This window comes from Ctenopharyngodon idella, chromosome 16 (genome assembly GCF_019924925.1).
Source record: "Ctenopharyngodon idella isolate HZGC_01 chromosome 16, HZGC01, whole genome shotgun sequence".
NCBI classification, from domain to species: domain Eukaryota; kingdom Metazoa; phylum Chordata; class Actinopteri; order Cypriniformes; family Xenocyprididae; genus Ctenopharyngodon; species Ctenopharyngodon idella.
Genome location: NC_067235.1, coordinates 9,807,277 through 9,827,949, shown reverse-complemented (window position 1 = coordinate 9,827,949; position 20,673 = coordinate 9,807,277). Strand labels below are relative to the sequence as shown.

At 37.8% G+C, this 20,673-nt stretch overlaps 1 protein-coding gene across 1 annotated transcript in view; it reads right to left on the bottom strand.

The window, feature by feature from the left end:
* Positions 1-3,694: 3,694 nt before the first annotated feature.
* Positions 3,695-20,673, bottom strand: part of trim71 (tripartite motif containing 71, E3 ubiquitin protein ligase) — a 37,312-nt gene continuing 20,333 nt past the window's right edge. Inside the window, exons 2-4 of the mRNA XM_051865697.1 lie at positions 18,881-19,048; positions 9,916-10,050; positions 3,695-9,778 (exon numbers count right to left, since the gene is read on the bottom strand). Coding sequence (XP_051721657.1) covers positions 8,327-9,778; positions 9,916-10,050; positions 18,881-19,048 — 1,755 coding nt within the window. The 3' untranslated portion in view covers positions 3,695-8,326. The remainder of the gene's footprint in view (positions 9,779-9,915; positions 10,051-18,880; positions 19,049-20,673) is intronic.

Here is a 20,673-nt window from a genome sequence, read left to right as displayed (position 1 = left end):
CACCATTTGTCCACTACTAATGGCAGCTCTACCCTCATGTTTGAACCTGCTGGATATACTACCACTCTTCCTCCCACAAAATGCCTGCATGGTATATCCCAATCTTAAAGCAGGAGCTGGAATAAAAAGAAAATGAATGCTATCCATCCACAGTCTGACTTGTGATGTTAAATCACACTGCTTGTTCATTTCGCTAGAGAACAACTCGCTTGTTCGTTTGGCCAGAGGAGACTGAGCCTGGTTTCTCCCAGGGGTTGTTGTTTGTTTTTTTACATCATTTCTGTCACCTGAGTTTGGGTCCATGCATCATCCTATCATTCAAATATTCCATTCAGTCTGGCGAATGAAAAACGGTCATTTCGTTTTTCTGTATGCACCAAAAAAAGCTGGTGTTCCATGTATATTTTGACCATTTCATTTCTTATTTGAAAAGGAATGAGAAATTGAAAGATGGCTATTTTCTTTTTCATTTTGTTTGACAAAACAAAAAACAAGATTTCGGAAATCTCCTTATTTGTGATTTATAAATCGGATTATGGCTACAATAGCTCATTCGCACATGTGGGCGGCGCTGAACTGCTCTTTTCATCTGATTGGTCAAATCACCATGCCTTCTGTACAACATTAATTCATAAAGACTCCGCACTGCCAATGTTTTTACACTTTAATAAAACGTTGTTGTGCATCACCACTCACTGATACTTTAAGCAGAAATATGTTGCTGGGCACATAATTATGCTGCCTTCACATGCAATTGGAATAATAATATGTTTTTCCTAGTAAAAAAATGGTCATGATCGCCCTCTCAAGTTATATTTACCGCTGGGAAGTTTCTTTGAATTTAACATTCCAGCCCAGTTTAGCCCCATCTTATCATTATTTACCCCCGGGACGGTTCCATCTGCCAGACAGCAAACATTTTCCTGCAGGCTCAAGCTGACCTTCTGGGCTACGCCCCGCCCCATTCTAACCTTTGACCTGTTGGTATGCAGGGACGCCCATTTCTCAAACAGCATTGGTGGCCTTAAGAGGCTTTTGTTAAGTAATTTAGACAAAACAAAGACTCCTTGTGATAGTACTCTTTAAACAAGATGACAAATATTTCACAGAGTGATTTAAGGTGCAGTTACCATAACCTTGTCTTTAAATGTTATCAGAGAAAAGATCAGTTTCCACAGTCTCTTTCATTAAGGTAAACAAACAAAAGCTCAGATATGGGCTCATACCTCCCCTCTAGTCGTCAAATGTCCGTATACAGCATCCTGAGGTTTCTTGCATCAATCACGAGCTAGAGGGGTGTACCTTTGCTGTCAGTGAAATGCTCCCCCGTCATTCAGAACAAAGAAAGCTCCTCGGATTACACACATTTCTAGACTGCATCGCAAAAAGGTTTATTTGCATTCCTCACTAAATCTACAATAACAGTGTATCTACAGGAACAGAATCAGTTTTTTTGCTTTGTTGCAAAACCGGTCTCCCTTTTAGTTGTTGGCCAAATCTGAATATCCCTACTATATAAAAGCCGTATGTGAAATTAGTATGTCTGAATTCGAAGGAGGCAAAAAGACCTACTAATTCCACTGACTGAGATTCTCAAGTGCACATCCAACGGGCACGTTACTATCCCATAAGGTCTTGGGGAGAATTTGTAAATGGCAGGGATACGTCGCAACTGACACAGTGGGTCACATGATGCACTAAATTCTCCCCCAGAGGTCACATGACAGGGCCAACCTGTGGATGTATTGGGCCTGACAAAATACCCACACTTGCGGTTTTTGCACTTGACCACTTGTCTATTTCCAGAGTTTGTCCAGTGTTAGAGTGGGTGTGAAGACCGCAAGTGTTTTACGATTTTTCTTTACTTCAGTGCTTCTCAAACCTGTCCTGGGGACCCCTACCTCTGCACATTTAGTGTCTCCATCTAACACAACTGATTCAACTCATCAGCTCATTAACACAGAATGCAAGACTTGAATTGGATGTCTGAAAGGGAGACATCCAAAATGTGCAATGGTGGGGGATCCCCAGGACAGGTTTGAGAAGCGTTGGTTTCCTCAATGGGACACACTTAATCACTGTGATTGTGGTGCTTCATTTTCAAACATTTTACACACATATAATCTCTGCACCAATAAAATGTGTCACACTTTAGATGTTACATACAATTTGTTTGTAAAAATGTAATTAACTTACACTGAAATGTTTTCATAGACATGACGCAAAATCAGGCCACATAAGTTCCTGAACATGATGAATGACGGGATATGCTTAACCTCAAAGATCGCTTAGAAGTGGATTTAGTATGCTTTAAGTGTACTGTACTGCGCTTTAGCGTTTTTTTCAGTACTGGGACAGTTACTACAGGAATATTATGTCCGGATTGTACTCATACTACACACATACATAATTTACAGAATGTACTTTATTAATGGTCACCAAGTAAGCACTTCATCAAATGTAGTACCTACAAATTATGGAATTGAATCAACAGTTTAAGGAGACCTACAAAATGTGCAGTGTTAAAGGGTTAGTTCACCCAAAAATGAAAATAATGTGATTTATTACTCACCCTCATGTCGTTCCGCACCCTGTAAGGCCTTCATTCATCTTTGGAACACAAATTAAGTTATTTTTGATGAAATCCGATGGCTCAGTGAGGCCTCTATAGACGGCAATGCCATTGAACTTCTCAAGATCCAGAAGGGTACTCAAAACATATTTAAAACAGTTCATGTGAGTTCAGTGGTTCAATCTTAATATTATAAAGCGACAAGAATACTTTTTGTGCACCAAAAAAACAAAATAACGACTTTTCAATATCATCTAGTGATGGCCGATTTCAAAACACTGCTTTGAATCTTTTAATATATATACTAGATATCGTTGAAAAGTTACTTTGGCGCACAAAAAGTTCTCTCGTCGCTTTATATTAAGATTGAACCACTGAACTCACATAAACTGTTTTGAGTACAAGTTCAATGGCATTGCCGTCTATAGAGGCCTCACTGAGCCATCGGATTTCATCAAAAATAACTTGGAAAACAAACAGATGTGATGTCATTTCGAACAAAATCTAGGCAAAATGAAGGCGTTTTGGGGTTTATTTTGGTGGTTTGAAACAGTTCACCAATGTGACCTTTTCTGTTAGCTTGTAACATAAATCAGCAAAATCTTTATAACAGTATAGCAGACTACTTAAAATGCATATATCACTCTATTCCCCGGTTTCACAGACAAGGCTTAAGCTAGTCCTTGACTAAAATGCATGTTTGAGCTGTTTTAACTGAAGGCAACTTATACTGACATATTTTAATATGTCAGTGCCATTGTTTTGTCTCAAGATGCACACCAGTATTTTTTTTTTTTTTTTTTTTCCCCTAGTGTACGTTTATAAAAGATACTTAAATATTCTAATTGAAAAAAGGCCTAACCCTGGCTTAGGCTAAGCCCTGTCTGTGAAACAGGCCATTATCACCCAATAAGTTACTTTGGCGCACAAAAAGTCAAAGCTCTGTAGTTTTTATTGTAGGCAATGCAATACAAAGTTACTCTTATGATTTCTTTATAAAAATCATGATAATTTAGATGTGATAAAGTAAGCTTTATAAGATTTAAACAGCAGAGTTTAATGTTCAGTAGCTTAGTTGTTACTTCTACTTTAATAAAATAGTAAAAACACTCACCACATATACAGGATCCAAAGAGGTACAACTTTATTTAATTGTAAACAACCAAACATTAAAAAACAAAAACAAACGAAAAAAAAAAAAAAAAAAACTGCATAGGAAATGTTTAAAGTCCACAAAGACAAAAGAACAAGACTGCAGACCACTAAATATTTCATATAGTCACATCAGCCTTATTCAGAGTAATGACTGGTAATGTTGCTTTGGTTGAGAGGGTGACAGATGGGGGGGGATGACAAGTTATTAAACAGAAAGAGAAAGATGGAGAGAGTGGTGGGCCTCTTAAAGGGCTCCTAAGCCAATATCATCCACCTGAGGACAACTGACCTGGAATCAGCATTTGCTACTTTGATTCTACCCTAATCATCGTATTTTAAAAGGCAAAACTGATTCCAGGTGAGATCTTTGGGGCAGAATCTCTTTGCTTAGCCTGTCTCACAGCCAAGCTTCTTAAAAGCACTGTGACTTTAGGGCTTTAGAAAGCACTGATGTACATATCTGATTTCAGTGCCAGGGACATGGGGTCTAAATGTCCATCTTCACTACATTTCTAATTCTGAGACAGACTGTTGCCCTCAAAGTTTTTCTCTCAAGCTTTAAGGCATTTCTGATCATCTCAAGGCAATGAATTTTGTAGCAGCCTTTGAATGCAAACACATTTAATCATAGTATAGCCATCAATCAATTAAAGAGGTAAATGATTCCTTTAGTTACATGGGGTTTAAAGTTATAAAAACAAGATAGGACTGTGTGAAGAACACAAAATTGAGACATGCTCGTATTAAGGTTATGAATTGTTCACCCCCTCATTGACTTTGTGGCATGGTTGAAAAGGATCCCATGGAATTTAACAACAGCATTTTTACCATCAAAACAACACACAAAAAGCTCATGAGGTACTAACAAAGGATTCACTATTAAACTGTAGGAAACAAACATTGAATTAATCAAATCTCAAATCTCTACAAAGCTACCTGAGTTGTTTTAATGTGTGTATACACATCTCTTTTTTCCATAAGATAATACAATCATAAAAGGGTCTATGACCACACAATTCTGAACTTACATTTTCTGTTTTTCCCCAGTAAGGAAGAAGTCATAAGCTGGAATACACCAGAAATGGTGACAAAACCCGTACAATTAGAGACCAGAGGTCCAAAAAAAGAAGAAAAAAAAAAGAAAGAAAAAGAAAAAAAAAACCTGCAATGATCTGAAATTTAAAGACACAGACTGAGTTTGATAACAGCGACTTTCATGTCCATTGAGGCAGAAAGTATGTAGATGACATACAGTATCAGTCCTAAAAAGTGAAATGTCTTTCAAAGTATAACTTACACTTTTAATAGTGTCCTAATCACTGCTAAAGGGTTTAAATAGTGGCTTACTGATCTCGCTTCGATCATCACAACCAACAAAATGGCTGCTTGATTCCTTCGCCAATTATAACGCTAACACCACACAGTTGGAAATTAGTTTTCATCGGGAACTGTGGGAGCTGGATTCAAACATTTTTCCATCTTTGGTCCTGTAGGGCACCTGCTCAAAAACTCGTGTTACACACAAAAGCAAACGTCCAGGGACGTGTTCAGCGAGCGTTTCGCCTCTATGTTAAGATATCAACAGCGTGTTGAAATACAAGAATGGTCGATGCCAAACGTATTAATCTTTGGGCAAATGTGAAAAATCGATTTATAAATACATCCACACACTGAGGTTTTATTTGAACGAGGTCTTTGGCAGTTTTCCAGTTCTGATTAGATTCCAAAAGCTAAAGCTAAGAAGCTGTGGTAAGGCATCTGAATGGAGCTCAATGAGGTACCTTACTCTGTAAAGCTATCTAGAAATAGTACAATCATATAGTCAACCACTCACCACAACCTAACAAATGATGTTCAATTTTCTTTTTTTTGGTACATTATAAAAGTGTCCATGTTTTCTTCCTCCCTCCCCTTGTTTTCCAACATCCATATTTTACATCCACCTGTCTTCAAGGACCTTTACAGCATGCAAAAAAATATACATTTAAAGTTCCCTCTTAAAGAGAGAAGGGATTCAGGGCGAAAACTTTGCAGCTAAATACTAATCAGATCAAATGTGAAATTAATACTGTGAGACAGGAAGATGTGTGTTGGTGGAAGCAGCAAATCTTTTTCTTTGCATAAGCTTCTTACATCCATCAAACGGGCTTCCGTTACCCACGCTGGTCCTTTTATTCATCTATTATGGTCTATCCATCTATTACGGTCTAATGTGCAGATGTCTATCAATTTTCGTCAATCTAACTACTTTCCACTCTTATCACGTGTAAAAAGCAACATTATCATATAATTCACATCTCTCCTTTAAAATTGCAACATAAATATGCCTGATGATCCACAATTTGAAGAAGTCAATATTATGTTTATAATGAGGTAATATACATAAAGAAAAGACCACTAAAGATCCACTTTATAAATGAAAATCAATCGCTCGATGTAATCGTGACCTTCAGAATCATTTTTGGCACATGCCTAGTTCCTATAGTCACCCTTTGGCAAAGACATTCAATTTCGATTTATCTAGCATCACGAAAGGCACAGGTAACTACATGCAAGCACGTTAATACTTATGACAGGACACAAGATAACGGCAGCCTACAGGAAAACGCTGGGGCAAAACATTGTGACCACTTTCCAATAGGTCATCCAGCTCTCCCACAATTTCTGATTTTAAATGTTACCTCACGGAAAGCATAATGCAAATTTCCCTTAAAAGTTATAAAGGGTTGGTTCTGTAAGTGGGCCTGCAATGTATGTACGGTCCAGCACGCACTCAGAAAAAAAAAAAAGTTTCTTAAACTTCACCCACTTTGAAATATCCAACTCACACGCACATGATGCTTGCAAGAACAGGAACATACAAAGTAACAAGGGCCACAGGGAAAAACTCTGAATTTAGTGGTTAATGATTCTCATTGCCTCTTTGCAAACATCATAGAACAAGAAACTTGTGATAACTTTGAGGTATGAAAACATTGGTGAGATATACTTTCCTGTCATCATAAATAAACTTCCATAAGAAGTTCAGGCAGACTATAATGGGAGAGCCATGTGCTTTTGTTCTGCTGTATAACAGTGCTATATATTTATATATTATTTTTTTTCTTTATTCCAATATACTTTGCTTCCTCTTAATCAATTGAACACAGAAGCAAACAACACTTTAAAGTGGTTACCCACAAGACAGGCACAAACTATCCAATTTCAAACTGGGTTCAATTGATTCTAAGTGTTTTCAGTTTTCAAACGATGTTACACTGATGGAGTGAATGGTCTTCCTGGAGATTTTTCTTTAAACTGGCACAGGAAGCACTGTAGGCCATGCTCTAATCAATAGAACAACAAAAACCAACTTGTGATCTAATGCAGCTGTTTGTAATGAGGCTCTTACGAACTTGGCCTCACAATACATCCAACATTGAAAAAAACACTATAAAAAGTTTCCCATGTCTGAAATCCTAAATCATTCATATGAAAAGACAAAAAAAAAAAAAAAAAGAAATCTATAGTAACAAAAAGATAAGGGCTGGGCCATTTTTACACTTAGATATTTCATTTAGTGTCTACATTCTTTTAATTTGTCCCACCCCAAAAATAAAATAGATCTGAAGATCTTCTTTCAAGAACATCCTCCATTTCACTCTTTTTTAATCATAACACATTTAAAATAATCATGGGTATCTGTTCTTCTGCAGCTGCATTTCTCGTGTTGCAAACTCCTGATTACATCATGAGGGTCCTATTAAATTACTAAATTCAGATAATTTGCCAAGTTTAACGGTCTCTTTCATTAGTTATACAACATTCATTTTTGGTAACTGCTTGCATAATTTTCAAATGGAAAAGACCGTAATGTGAGGTAAATGTGTAATGAGGTTCATGGACCCAGAGGTATAATCCGATAAATGAGGTAAGAGGTTTAGATGAGGTACGAGATAGATGATTTAAAATGTACACGAAAAATTCAAACAAAGAAAAAAACATAGCAGTAGATATATCAAAATGCGATCCTAATGTTTCTGCCAAAACATGCAGCTCTGTTTTTGTCCATCACTATGAGAAACATTCAGGGATATAACTTGCGTTCTTTGCACAGTAACAATCAGGAAAAAATTGTGCGAACTGTGCAAATATCCAAACATTGCTTCATTTTGTTTTTGTTTTTTTGTCCTCACATTTTACGAAAAAAAAAAAAACAAAAAAAAAAAAACACTGAGGTAGACATTTCTTTATAAAACTTCACGGACTAGGTCTCTGCACAAACGTGAGTACATTCATACATAAGCTAGATGAGGTAGGTGGGATGCAGAGAGAAAATATTTCAAGAATGCAAGAAATTCCCTGAGAAAAAAAAAAGAAAACGAAGAAACAAGATTTGAAGACGCATACCAAGAGCAAAACACTCTCAGCTTGCAGCAGTCAAAACTGTGTGCTGTAACGGCAAGCATTTGGTGTTACACGATCACTGAGAATCGTACAGAACTATCCACAACTGTTGTCACCTCGCTAAGATCAAGCTGCATTTGTTCATGATAGATGTGCAAAATCTCCTCTTCCATTTGTCCACAGCTACAAGTTTTGTATTTCAATGATAAAAGGTCAGAACATGAGGATTCGGTTGTTTCCAAAGTCCACGGCCACAATCATTCCATCTGGGGTAACCGCTATACCAGAGGGGCGATCCATTTGGCCAAAGCCACTTCCTTGAGTCCCAAACTTGCATAAAAAGTTGCCGTTGGGTTCGAACACCTGAATGCGATGGTTGCGGGAGTCAGCCACGATAATACGATCCTCCTGGTCCACGGCTACGCCTTGCGGGCGCAAGAACTGGCCATTTCCGGTTCCCTCTGACCCAAGGAAGCGAGCTGACTGGCAGTCGGGCCTGATGACAAGTAGCCGATGATTGTTAAAGTCGGTCACGACGAGGTGGCCTTCCTGATTGAAGGCCACACCGCGAGGCGAGTCAAAATGTTTCCAGAGGGCACCTTCGAATCCGTATTTGTTAAGGAAAGTCCCGTCAGGCCCAAAGAGCTGCACGCGGTGGTTGCGTGTATCCGAAACCAGGATCTTTCCCTCAGAGTTGACGGCAACATCCCATGGGTAGTTGAACTGCCCATTTTTGGTTCCCTTCTCACCAAATTTGAGAAGAAACTGGCCATCGAATGTGAAGATCTGTATGCGGTGATTGTCCTTATCTGCCACAATGATTCTCCTTTGGCTGTCACAGGCGACCCCAGCCGGGCGGTCAAACTGGCCCGGTCGTGAGCCCAAAGTGCCAAACTTGTGGTGGAACGTGCCACAAGGCTTGAAGATCTGCACACGGTTGTTGCTTCGGTCAGCGACCACCACGTAGCCCTCCTTATCCACACAAATGCCCCAAGGCCGACACAGTTGCCCATCCCCATCGCCCTCTCCTCCGAAGGTTGCAATGGGCAAGCCAACACCACCGTAACTGCGACCGGACTTGACCATCACTTTGAAGGGACTTCCCTCAATGTGCTGATTGCATATAAGCACAGAGAGCAAATGGTCACCCTCACTCTTGGGCAGATAGCTGACACTGTACGTTCCATCTTGGTGGTCAGAAACATCTGCACTGGACAGATTACCATCCGGACTCATAAGCACAACTGAGACGCTGTCACCACCGGACAACCGAGGTTCACCATCATGATCATACCCTACAACCGTAAAGGAAGCTGGCTTTCCTTGCAGTGCTCTTTTGAGGCCTTCACCGTGAGCTTTGGAAGCTGTGGCGAAGGCTCCACTGCTGATGAGGCCCATGGACTTGATGGCAATCAGAAGAGCCTGGTCTGGAGGAGTAAACATGATGCGATCGTCTTCTTGGGGCTGTAGAAAGCAGCGGAGGGATTTAAGCTCCTGTAGCTGATTTAACATGTGCTCACGTGCTAGCAGGACGTCTATGCTACGGCCTTCTTCTAAAACCTGTGTCACTGTGGCAATAGTACTATCCAGCTTGGTGAGATTCTGGTGTAGTTTCTCAACCTGCAAGTAAAGTGATTTTGCCTTCACCTGGCGGATCTTCTCCACCTGTGCAGGAAACAAAATTGGTTGCTGTTGCTTCAAAAAGTATTTTAAAGCATAGCTATAACTATATTTTATACTTGAATATGAAGACAGATTTTTAAAAGGAAGTTATTATACACCATGAATTAATGTTCATTCACCTTCCAGAGAAGCTCACATTCGCGTTCCTCCAGAGCTTTCTTATGACGTAGAGTGATCGTTTTCACTTCTGACTGCACAACTTTAGCCTTCAGCTCCACCTGTTCAGCAATGGCTTGGGCTTTCTCGATGCTCAGCTGGAAGAAAATTCAAAGAAAGGATCTTAGACACATGCACCCTTGTGAGGACATTGCAATTCACTGAAAAACAGGAGTTATTCCATTTTAGACTAATTGAAATGATAAAGAGAATGAAATATCACTGCTTCTATGAACAGCTCCAGGGCCACAGACTAACTTTACCAGAAGGGCAAAATAATTTAAACACTGTAGCAAGAGAGCCCAAAACTTTGTGATGATTTGTGGATTCATTACATTTTTTTCAGGTAATTAGTTGTTAGTTGATCTTCAACAATCTTCAACAAAGCGGCTAAGAATCTATGAAGAAAGAGCTAAGCTGGACAATGGTGAACCTTAATGTCTAAATCAGGGGTTCTCAACTCTGGCCCTCGATGTCCACTTTCCTGCAGAGTTTAGCTCCAACCTTGATCAAACTCACCAGCCTGTACCTTTCTAGTAAGCCTGAATACCTTGATTAGCATGTTCAGTTGTGTTTGTTTAGGGTCGGAGCAAAACTTTGCAGGAAAGTGGATCTTGAGGGCCAGAGTTGAGAATCCCTGGTTTGAATGGCATTTCAGAAGTTTGTGTTCTTTAGGTTGTCATGGTTTACAAACAACATTTGATATAAAATTACTGCGAAAAGGTCCAAATCGAACTAATAAATAAATAAAAAGTAAATTAAATTACAAACTCTCCTCCACCAATCAAAACAGCTAAAATGTCTTCATTTGAAAGGCTCCAAGAAAGAATGAAGGCTCCCTTTGTGATATCACACAAAAGAGGGATAAAAGGTCTATCTTGGGTACAACGACCTCCAACATCTGCTTAAACAGCGATCCGCACACAGTCCTACCTATGCATGTCAGCTAACATCTAAACTGCCCACCAAATCTAACATATCAATCTTAATTTACATCTAAATCTGATTGAGCTTTCAAAGATTCCGCTTTAATCTAAGGAGCTTTCACACTGGACATGTTTGCTGCGGTCCGAGTCCGACTGTTCCCGGTGCCCACCGTAGCACTGGTCTTGCTTCGCACTCACTTGATTCCATCAAACCCTGGTGAATGTGTGTTATATATTACACACATTTACGCACATATTACGTTATCACAAACATACGGAGCCCCTAAAAGGACATGAAGGGGAGCATTCTCTCACAAATGTTTTGTGTTCTCTGAGAAACTTTGCGTTCCTTCGCAAAAACTTTTACATTCCACTAGGGGTGCAACGGTACACAAAACTCACGGTTCGGTACGGGTTCGGTACAGCAGGTGGGGAGAATTTTTTTTTTTTTATTAAACAGTGGTTTACTGAACAAATTGTGTCTGTCCTTAAATATATTAAATTAAATTATAACTAAAAGTTTCTTAAGGATAAAAAAAAAAAAAAAAAAAAATTGTCTCTGCTAATGCAATAAACTATGCAAGGAGGCCTTACTTAAACATTAGGCTACTATAATATTAAAGGTTAACAACAGAGCCCAAACTATTAGCCTAAATTCAATCGCTATTTATTTTTAGATATAATAATCAACACTCAAATAACAAATTGTATGCAAACCTAAGCTGCACATAAGGCAGTTTTTGCATTAACTACAAAATCTAATTATAATATTAAGTTTTACTCTAATTTGTTGTTGAAATATAACCATTTATACACAGTGGCTGTCATTTTCATGACAGATTTATTTAAACATACATTAAATAATCAAGACATCACTAACAGGTTAAGTAAAATATAATGAATATATAGGCTAATATACAGTGCATATATTAAGCAAAAGAGTTCATTTCTCTGGCAAACTAACAAGCTTTGGATACTGAATGGCTTTTCTGAGGTAAATTCTACGTGACATTGTTTACAAGCTGTTTCACTGATGTCTTTCTGCCATTGAAACACTGATTGAGCGATTACAAGAGATATGACCATTTAAGTAAGTTGTACTGTATCTTTCAACATACCTTTAGATGTTCATTAATGTTTATTCTGTAACTAGTATTAAAGAGGAAGAGATGAACTGAGGCGCCTATACACTACAGAGATCTGTCATGCCACATCAAAGCATGCATGACAAAAAGGCATTTTCTGTTTGAATTTCGTGATTTCGTGGACAGAATTTGAAGGATGACACTTTGTTTCTTATCGAAAGTAACAAAACGCAGAGCTTATTGCGATTAACAGGAGACTTTAATGTTGCAATCCAACGTAATGCATTCGGTACACACGTGCACCGTACCGAAAGCCCTGTACCAAAATGGTTCAGTACGAACACGTGTACCATTACACCCCTACATTCCACTAAGAAATTTTGCATTCGCTCGCAAAGAGCTCAAAAGTTTTTGAGAGTGAACGCAAAGTTTCTCAGGGGAATGCAAACCGTTTTGCGAGCGAACGCAAAGTTTCTTGGGGTAACGCAAAACATTTGCGAGAGAACACAAAAGCATTGACTTATGATTTTTCCTCCCATCTCATTTTTTTTCCCACCACTATATCCCTTTCGGGCTCCATACAAACGTTCACGGTGCATGATAGAAAACAGAATGCTGGTGAATGTATTGTGTTTTTTTATTATTATTAATTTGGTGCTACTATGTGCAGCAAAGTGAACGACATATGCGCTTAACTGTATGTGCACCACATGAAAACTCTTTTGAGGAAAAAGCTGATTGCGAGCCATTCATTTGACGCTCAAATCCAAGGTAAATTATCACCACTCATCCCCTACATGAATTTTGTTGAATTAGTGACGTCATCGGCTAAAACGCAATTTATATATATATATATATATATATATATATATATATATATATATATATATATATATATATATATATATATATATATATATATATATATATATTTTAGTTACACTTTATTTAACAGTGCCGTAGTTACATTGTAATTACTCAAATAAGTACTGAGTACTATTAATTAACTACATGTACTTACTATAGAGTTACACTTAGGGTTTGGTTTAGGTAGTTACTTGTAATTATGCATAATTTACTGTTATTACTATACAAGTACATGTAGTAATGTGTAACTATGGCACTGTAAAATAAAGTGATATATATATATACATATACACACACACACACACACACACACACCTCTCAAATGTCTTTTAAAAAATTATGGATGATTGATTATACGAAATACAATCTGTGATGACACCTGAAATTCACACAATGAAAGGAAATACCAAAAGGCCTTTATGGTCACATGACCTGGGTCAAGAGGGTTTATATATTAAGAGAAAAACATGTGGGAAAGAATGTAATTTATTGTGGAGCAGAAGACCTAATCTGATCCAAACCTATGGTTCAAAGAGCGTCCGGGGGTTTAATACATACAGCAAAAACATAACAGCTTTAAACAATGCATTTACAACAAAAGCAAAATCATTAAATATATCACTTTTTCAGGCTTTCTAGACACACATTTAACTTTGCCCTGAACAACAAATGCACTGAATAATTTGGAGTCCTTGCACTAAAATCTTTGTGTGGCACTATACCTCTTGTGTGAAAAAAATGACTCGTGTTTTGTTAGCAATGTACTTGTTGTACAGCCAATTATTTTTAAGCATTATTTTTAAGCAAAAATAATTGTAATTTTTATTGCAATTATTTTTAAGCAGTACCATTTCTTCCCCAAGTATATTGCCAAACACTGGTTTAAAAAAAAAAAAAAAAAAAAAACAACAACCATTTTGTATATTGAGGATTTTTATTCTCCATCAAGAAGAATGAAAATCCTCAATATACAAAATGTATTTTTATTTTTTTTGGATACTGTGCACGGTTAAGGGTCTATCCCCCATTCCATATTAACAAATGTCCTCTAAGATATTATCATGATTCCAAGACTGAGCTGTCAATCACAGAAAGCAAACCAATCAAGGGTCAGATACAGAATGGAGGGGAAGAATAAGCAGCTGCAAAATGACAGGCTAAAATCCAGTAAATGAGATTATGCAGTGCTAAGGAAGACTAAGCTGTCAGGGGTCGGTTATGGAGTGGGCCCTTCATGGGCAGCATGCTCCCAGAATAGAGATTACGGCCTCAGGCTGAGGCCATTGTTAAAACTCTGCATGCGCTTTCAAACCTATGAACGTTTAGAGGCTTCCCATTTAACACCATCTAGTAACAGGATTAGAGGCACACTAGAACAAGCAGCCAATCAAGCGCATGAAAACACAGGTCAGGCTCTTTTAGCTGATGCTATGGTGCTGAGCCTGATGAAGCTTTAGGAGATGTTTAGATAATTGCTGTGTAAATTCATGGGCTATGTTCGGAATGGAATATTAGCTTACTATTTACCAAATATACTACTAGGGGGTGGACAATACGGCAAAAATATCATATCACTCACCCTCATGTCATTCCAAACCTGTGACTACAGTGGTTCAACCTTAATGTTATGAAGCGACGAGAATCCTTTTTGTACTTTGAAGTACTTTTGTGCTGTTTCTCCTCCCTGTCATTCTCCTATGCTGTTTACGTTTAGTGCTTCCAGGTTCTACGTCAGAACGCAGATTCATTATTGGCCGGCTCCTGCGTCAGCATCACACGCATGCTGTTCATGTGAACCGCGTCGGCCAATACTGTGACGGCGTTCTGATGTAGAACCTCGAAGCGCTGAATGTAAACAGCATAGGAGAATGAAAGAGAGGAGATGGAATTGTTGAATAAAGTCATTTTTGTTTTTGTGTACAAAAAGTATTCTTGTCGCTTCATAACATGAGGTTGAACAACTATAGTCACGTGGACTAGTTTAACAATGTCTTTTCTACCTTTCTGGGCCTTGAAAGGTGCAATGACATTGTTGCCTGTGTGTGATTCAGATACCTCTTGGATTTCATCAAAAATATCTTAATTTGTGTTCCGAAGATGAACGAAGGTCTTACGGGATTGGAACGACAAGTGTGAGTACTTAATGACATAAATTTCATTTTTGGGTGAACTAACCTTTTAAGACTATTTTGCAAGTCACTGAGCAGCACAGCCAAACTAATTTCCCTATTTTAAAAATGTAGCCTTACAAGGTAACAAAATAAAGAAAAAAAGAACAACAGAACAACAGACCATTTAGGTCAAAGTAGGGGTGGGCAATATGAATATGAGTTTATCTTTGTTATTAAAAATAAGAACAAATATGCAAATTACATATAATAGGACAAATACAATATATATATTTACCAAATTGGGCCCAATTAGCCATTTTCTCTCCCTGGTGTCATGTGACTCGTTAGTGTTACAAGGTCTCAGGTGTGACTGGGGAGCAGGTGTGTTAAATTTGGTGTTGTCACTCTCACTCTCTCATACTGGTCACTGGAAGTTCAACATGGCACCTCATGGCAAAGAACTCTGAGGATCTGAAAAAAAGAATCGTTGCTCTACATAAAGATGGCGTAGGCTATAAGAAGATTGCCAAGACCCTGAAACTGAGCTGCAGCACGGTGGCCAAGACCATACAGCGGTTTAATAGGACAGGTTCCACTCAGAACAGGCCTCGCCATGGTCGACCAAAGAAGTTGAGTGCACGTGCTCAACGTCATATCCAGAGTTTGTGTTGCAGAGGTTGAAGGGGTGGGGGGGGTCAGCCTGTCAGTGCTCAGACCATATGCCGCACACTGCATCAAATTGGTCTGCATGGCTGTCGTCCCAGAAGGAAGCCTCTTCTAAAGATGATGCACAAGAAAGCCTGCAAACAGGTTGCTGAAGACAAGCAGACTAAGGACATGGATTACTGGAACCATGTCCTGTGGTCTGATGAGACCAAGATAAACTTATTTGGTTCAGATGGTGTCAAGAGTGTGTGACGGCAACCAGGTGAGGAGTACAAAGACAAGTGTGTCTTGCCTACAGTCAAGCATGGTGGTGGGAGTGTCATGGTCTGGGGCTGCATGAGTGCTGCCGGCACTGGGGAGCTACAGTTCATTGAGGGAACCATGAATACCAACATGTACTGTGACATACTGAAGCAGAGCATGATCCCCTCCCTTCAGAGACTGGGCCGCAGGGCAGTATTCCAACATGATAACGACACCAAACACACCTCCAAGACGACCACTGCTAAAGAAGCGGAGGGTACCTAAACCCTATTGAGCATCTGTGGGGCATCCTCAAACGGAAGGTGGAGGTCTCTAACGTCCACCAGCTCCGTGATGTCGTCATGGAGGAGTGGAAGAGGACTCCAGTGGCAACCTGTGAAGCTCTGGTGAACTCCATGACCAAGAGCGTTAAGGCAGTGCTGGAAAATAATGGTGGCCACACAAAATATTGACACTTGGGCCCAATTTGGACATTTTCACTTAGGGGTGAACTCACTTTTTGTGGCCAGCGGTTTAGACATTAATGGCTGTGTGTTGAGTTATTTGGAGGGGACAGCAAATTTACACTGTTATACAAGCTGTACACTCACTACTTTACATTGTAGCAAAGTGTCATTTCTTCAGTGTTGTCACATGAAAAGATATAATAAAATATTTACAAAAATATGAGGGGTATACGCACTTCTGTGAGGTACTGTATACACACACACATATACATATATACACATATATATATATATATATATATATATATATATATATATATATATATATATATATATATATATAAAAAATGTAATTAATGTAATTATAATGTAATTAATATAATGTAATTAAGTGGTCACCAAATTGTTTGGATACCAAAATTCTTCAAAATATCTTTTGTGCTCCAAAGAAGAACAAACCTTATATGTTTGAAATTATGTGATGGCGAGTAAATGACAATTTAACATAAGTAAATGATTTTAATCACCCTTGTGTCGTTTCACACCTGTAAGACTTTCGTTCATCTTTGGAACACAAATGAAGATCATTTTGATGAAATCTGAGTGATCCCTGTTCCTCCATAGACAGCTACGCAACTAACACTGACGCTAATTCATATGGATTCGTTTTATGATCTCTTTTTGAAGCATCAAAGTGGTAGTCGTGCAGCTGTCTATGGAGGTACAGAAAGCTCTCAGATTTCATCAAAAAGATCTTCATTTGTGTTCCGAAGATGAACAAAAGACTTAGAGGTTTGGAACGACATGAGGGTGAGTAATGACAGAATTTTCATTTTTGGGGGAACTATCCCTTTAAGTGGTTATATTACCACAGGAATATTTCCTAACTGCCCATTCAAAACTTAAAGTACCCGAAATAGGTGATGTTTTGTATAAACTAGTGAAAGAGGGGAAAAAACCCAAAAAAAAAAAAAACTGTAAACTGTCGGGGGAGTATTCAAATGCAACTGACATATTTGAAAAGCATAAACTGCCATTGGAATGCATTCTCTTCAGTGCCTTTAACTGAAACCCATCTCTTCTGCCTTTCACTTTCAAATTCACTTTTGGGTTTCCTTGCCAACCAACTCCATGTCACTGGAGAAGGATGGATTTGAACATTCCTAATGGGTGCTGTTCTCTCCCCCCACCCCTCACCCGTAGTGCTCCTTTTGAAGAGTGACAGAGAAATAGAAACATTTCCTCTGTGTGCGAATAATGATCCGCCCTGCTAGGGCCATCAGGAAGCTGAATAGAGGCAGTGACCGAGCACTGTGTCCCTCCCTCTCTTCTATTCTCTTCATTCAGGCCGAGTGGGGGTGACATGCACAGTGATGCTAATAGAAAGTCAGCTTGATTCTACAGCCTCTTTTTAAAAATCCCTTTAATTCCACAAAGCAGAGGGAAGGACCCTCACTCACGGTCTTGTAGTTGCAAGTGTGTTTATGTGCGTGTCCAAAATCGCAGTGAAAATGACCACTATCATTGAAAATAAGGAAATAATTAATACTGAATAGAATATTAAAGACTAAATACAACTATATAAAATAAAAATGTACAAAAAGCAATTACAATAATGAATTTACTGTTGACTTCTATAGCGAAACCACACTGGAAGGTCTTAAAGCAGAAAAAATAACTTGCATTACTGTTAAAGCACTTAAATGAAATTCATTTAAAAATAAAAAGTTTATTGGTCAGTAAATTTAACAAAATGTTTTATTTAGGAACTGTTATAATTCATCTATCTAGAATAGTCATATCAATACATTTAAATAATTTGTTCCTGTGACATAACTGAATTTTTTTAGCATCATTACTCCAGTCTTCAGTGTCACATGATCCCTCAGAAATCATTCTAATATAGTGATTTGGTGCTCAAGAAACATTTCTTATTCTCATCAATATTGAAAGCATTTGTACCGCTTAATATTTTTGTGAGAACCATGATCATGATTTTTGAGGAATATAAAGAATTTATAGAACAGCATTTATTTTTTTAAACAATTTTTTTTGTAATAATGCAAGTCTTTACTGTCACTTTATCAATTTAACGAATCCTTCTTGAATAAAAGTTACACCTTATATATATTAAGGTAAAACTAATATATATATATATATATATATATATATATATATATATATATATATATATATATATATATATATATATATATATAAAACTGACCCCAAATTTTTGAGTGTATTGTACCAAAGACAACAGCTCAACATGACACTGAAGCAATGACAATGACTGCGGACTGTAAAGGCACCACACTAAACAACACACAATGAATTCTATTTGTCAATCTATTTATTGCCCTTATTTATTACTTTTGGTAATCAAAGTAAAGAAAAAGAGAGTGGAAGTTTTGTTGCACCTTGTAAATCACAATGAGGTTCAAATAAAACAGCAGGACGGATAAACAAAAAAAAATAGAAAAACCTTGAAAAAAGAAAAAAAGAAAAACAGCAGGTGTTTGTGCTGATGTCTGTTTATTAGAGATTGTATTTGTTCACTAACCTGTATAGCCTGTCTGCCCTGCTGTGCGTCTGCGAGCAGCTGGATTGTCAGCGCTCTGGAGTCCTGCAGTGCTTCCTGCAGGTAGGTGAAACTGTGACCTGCATGTCTGCCCAAGCTGCACTCCCTACAGATCGGCACAGCACAGCTGTCACAGAAAAAACGCAGCACCTGTGAACCAAAACAATAGAAACTGTATGAAATTAACAGATTTGCAGCACAATTTATTGACTATGCAGTACATTGCATGTGGATTTCTTCGAATCCTCAGAGACTCAAGCATTGATAGTGTTTTTGGAAGGATATTGACTACATGCAAACATCCTGATTCCTGACGTTTAGGCATCTTGTTTTGAGGTTACTTTTTAAGAAAAACATTTAGAAAAAAAAATATCATTTACATATTGCATATTGTCACTTTGATTTCGTCATTCTATTGGTCACCATTTACATCTGTCTGTGAGTTTTACAAATATTTAACCAATGAAAAGTATTAAAAAGAAATTGTGACTAAATCTCATAACTCCATTGGCTCCTCAGTAAAACCTCATAACTCCACCCAGCCTCTATCTTGAATGAAGTGCCACACATTTTGGACCTTCTCTGCTTGTTTGCAGTGCAAGGGTAAAAAAAAGAACTGGTTCTAAAGCGTTTTCTTTACTCAAGAAACACTATATACAAAGGCTAATTGTTTATGTTTTTGAGGACTGGAAAAGAGCATCTTAGACTAACATTTGTCATAGCCAATACGGGTCTTAAATAGCCTTAACAACATGAGATTTTAACCGAATGACAAAAAAACTGAGCACCCACATAACTACAGTAAACTTTATAACCTATTATAAACTGATGAAAACGTAATGTGATGCACTTACTGCCTCAGATACGGCCATTCCAATAATGGACAAAACACGTATGTCCAATATTCTGCAAAATTCACTGGTCAAAAACCTTGTAACTAGCTTGATTTTGGTCAAATGTTAATAATATAATGACACATGCAAGTGTCTGAATATATATGAAACTACAATATCAACTTTGACAATGCAGTTGAACTGTTTAAGAAAAAAAAAAGTTTTTTTTTTTTTCCTCAATTTTCCTGAAAAAAGTTTCTGCCTGACAGCAACGACATTTAATTCTTTTTAATATTTATATTACTACTTCTAAGGATGCTGAAACTTTTCTAATCACTAAAACTGGGAATTGAGGAAAAAAAAAAAAACTAAATCTACTTGCTTGGAAGACCCAAAGCGGTTAGCAATGGACTCAGCAGGCACTGACAATGTTAGGTGACCCAAAATGTAAATGTGTTCCTCTAGTTTTAAAGTACAAATAAAATCAAATAATAAAAGCAAAACAATTTTAAAGTTAATTCAACAAGTGTGAAAAGGAAGCAGGCAGATTGTAAGAAGTAATCAGTGTATGTGAAAGGCAAAGGCCACGCTTACACTAAAACCACTCTATAATATAGAGCTCATAAACAGTTACATTGGTCACCTGCCAAGACTATAAATGTTCACAGTAGCATGTAATAGGGAGATGTGTTTATCACAAATAAGGTCTTGTAGAAGCCCATGTTATAGAAGCACTCTCAAACCAGCACATTTAACTCTGACGAGCAAAAAAAAAAAAAAAAAAAACTGTTCAGTACCATGCATTAAATGCATTTTATATCTACTAGGGATGGGTCATAATCATCCAACAACCAAGTAGTCAATTACTGGTGACTAGTTTACCTAGACTTCTTTTTAGATTTTTATTTTTACGTATATGTTTTAGTGAACAATCAAAAATTA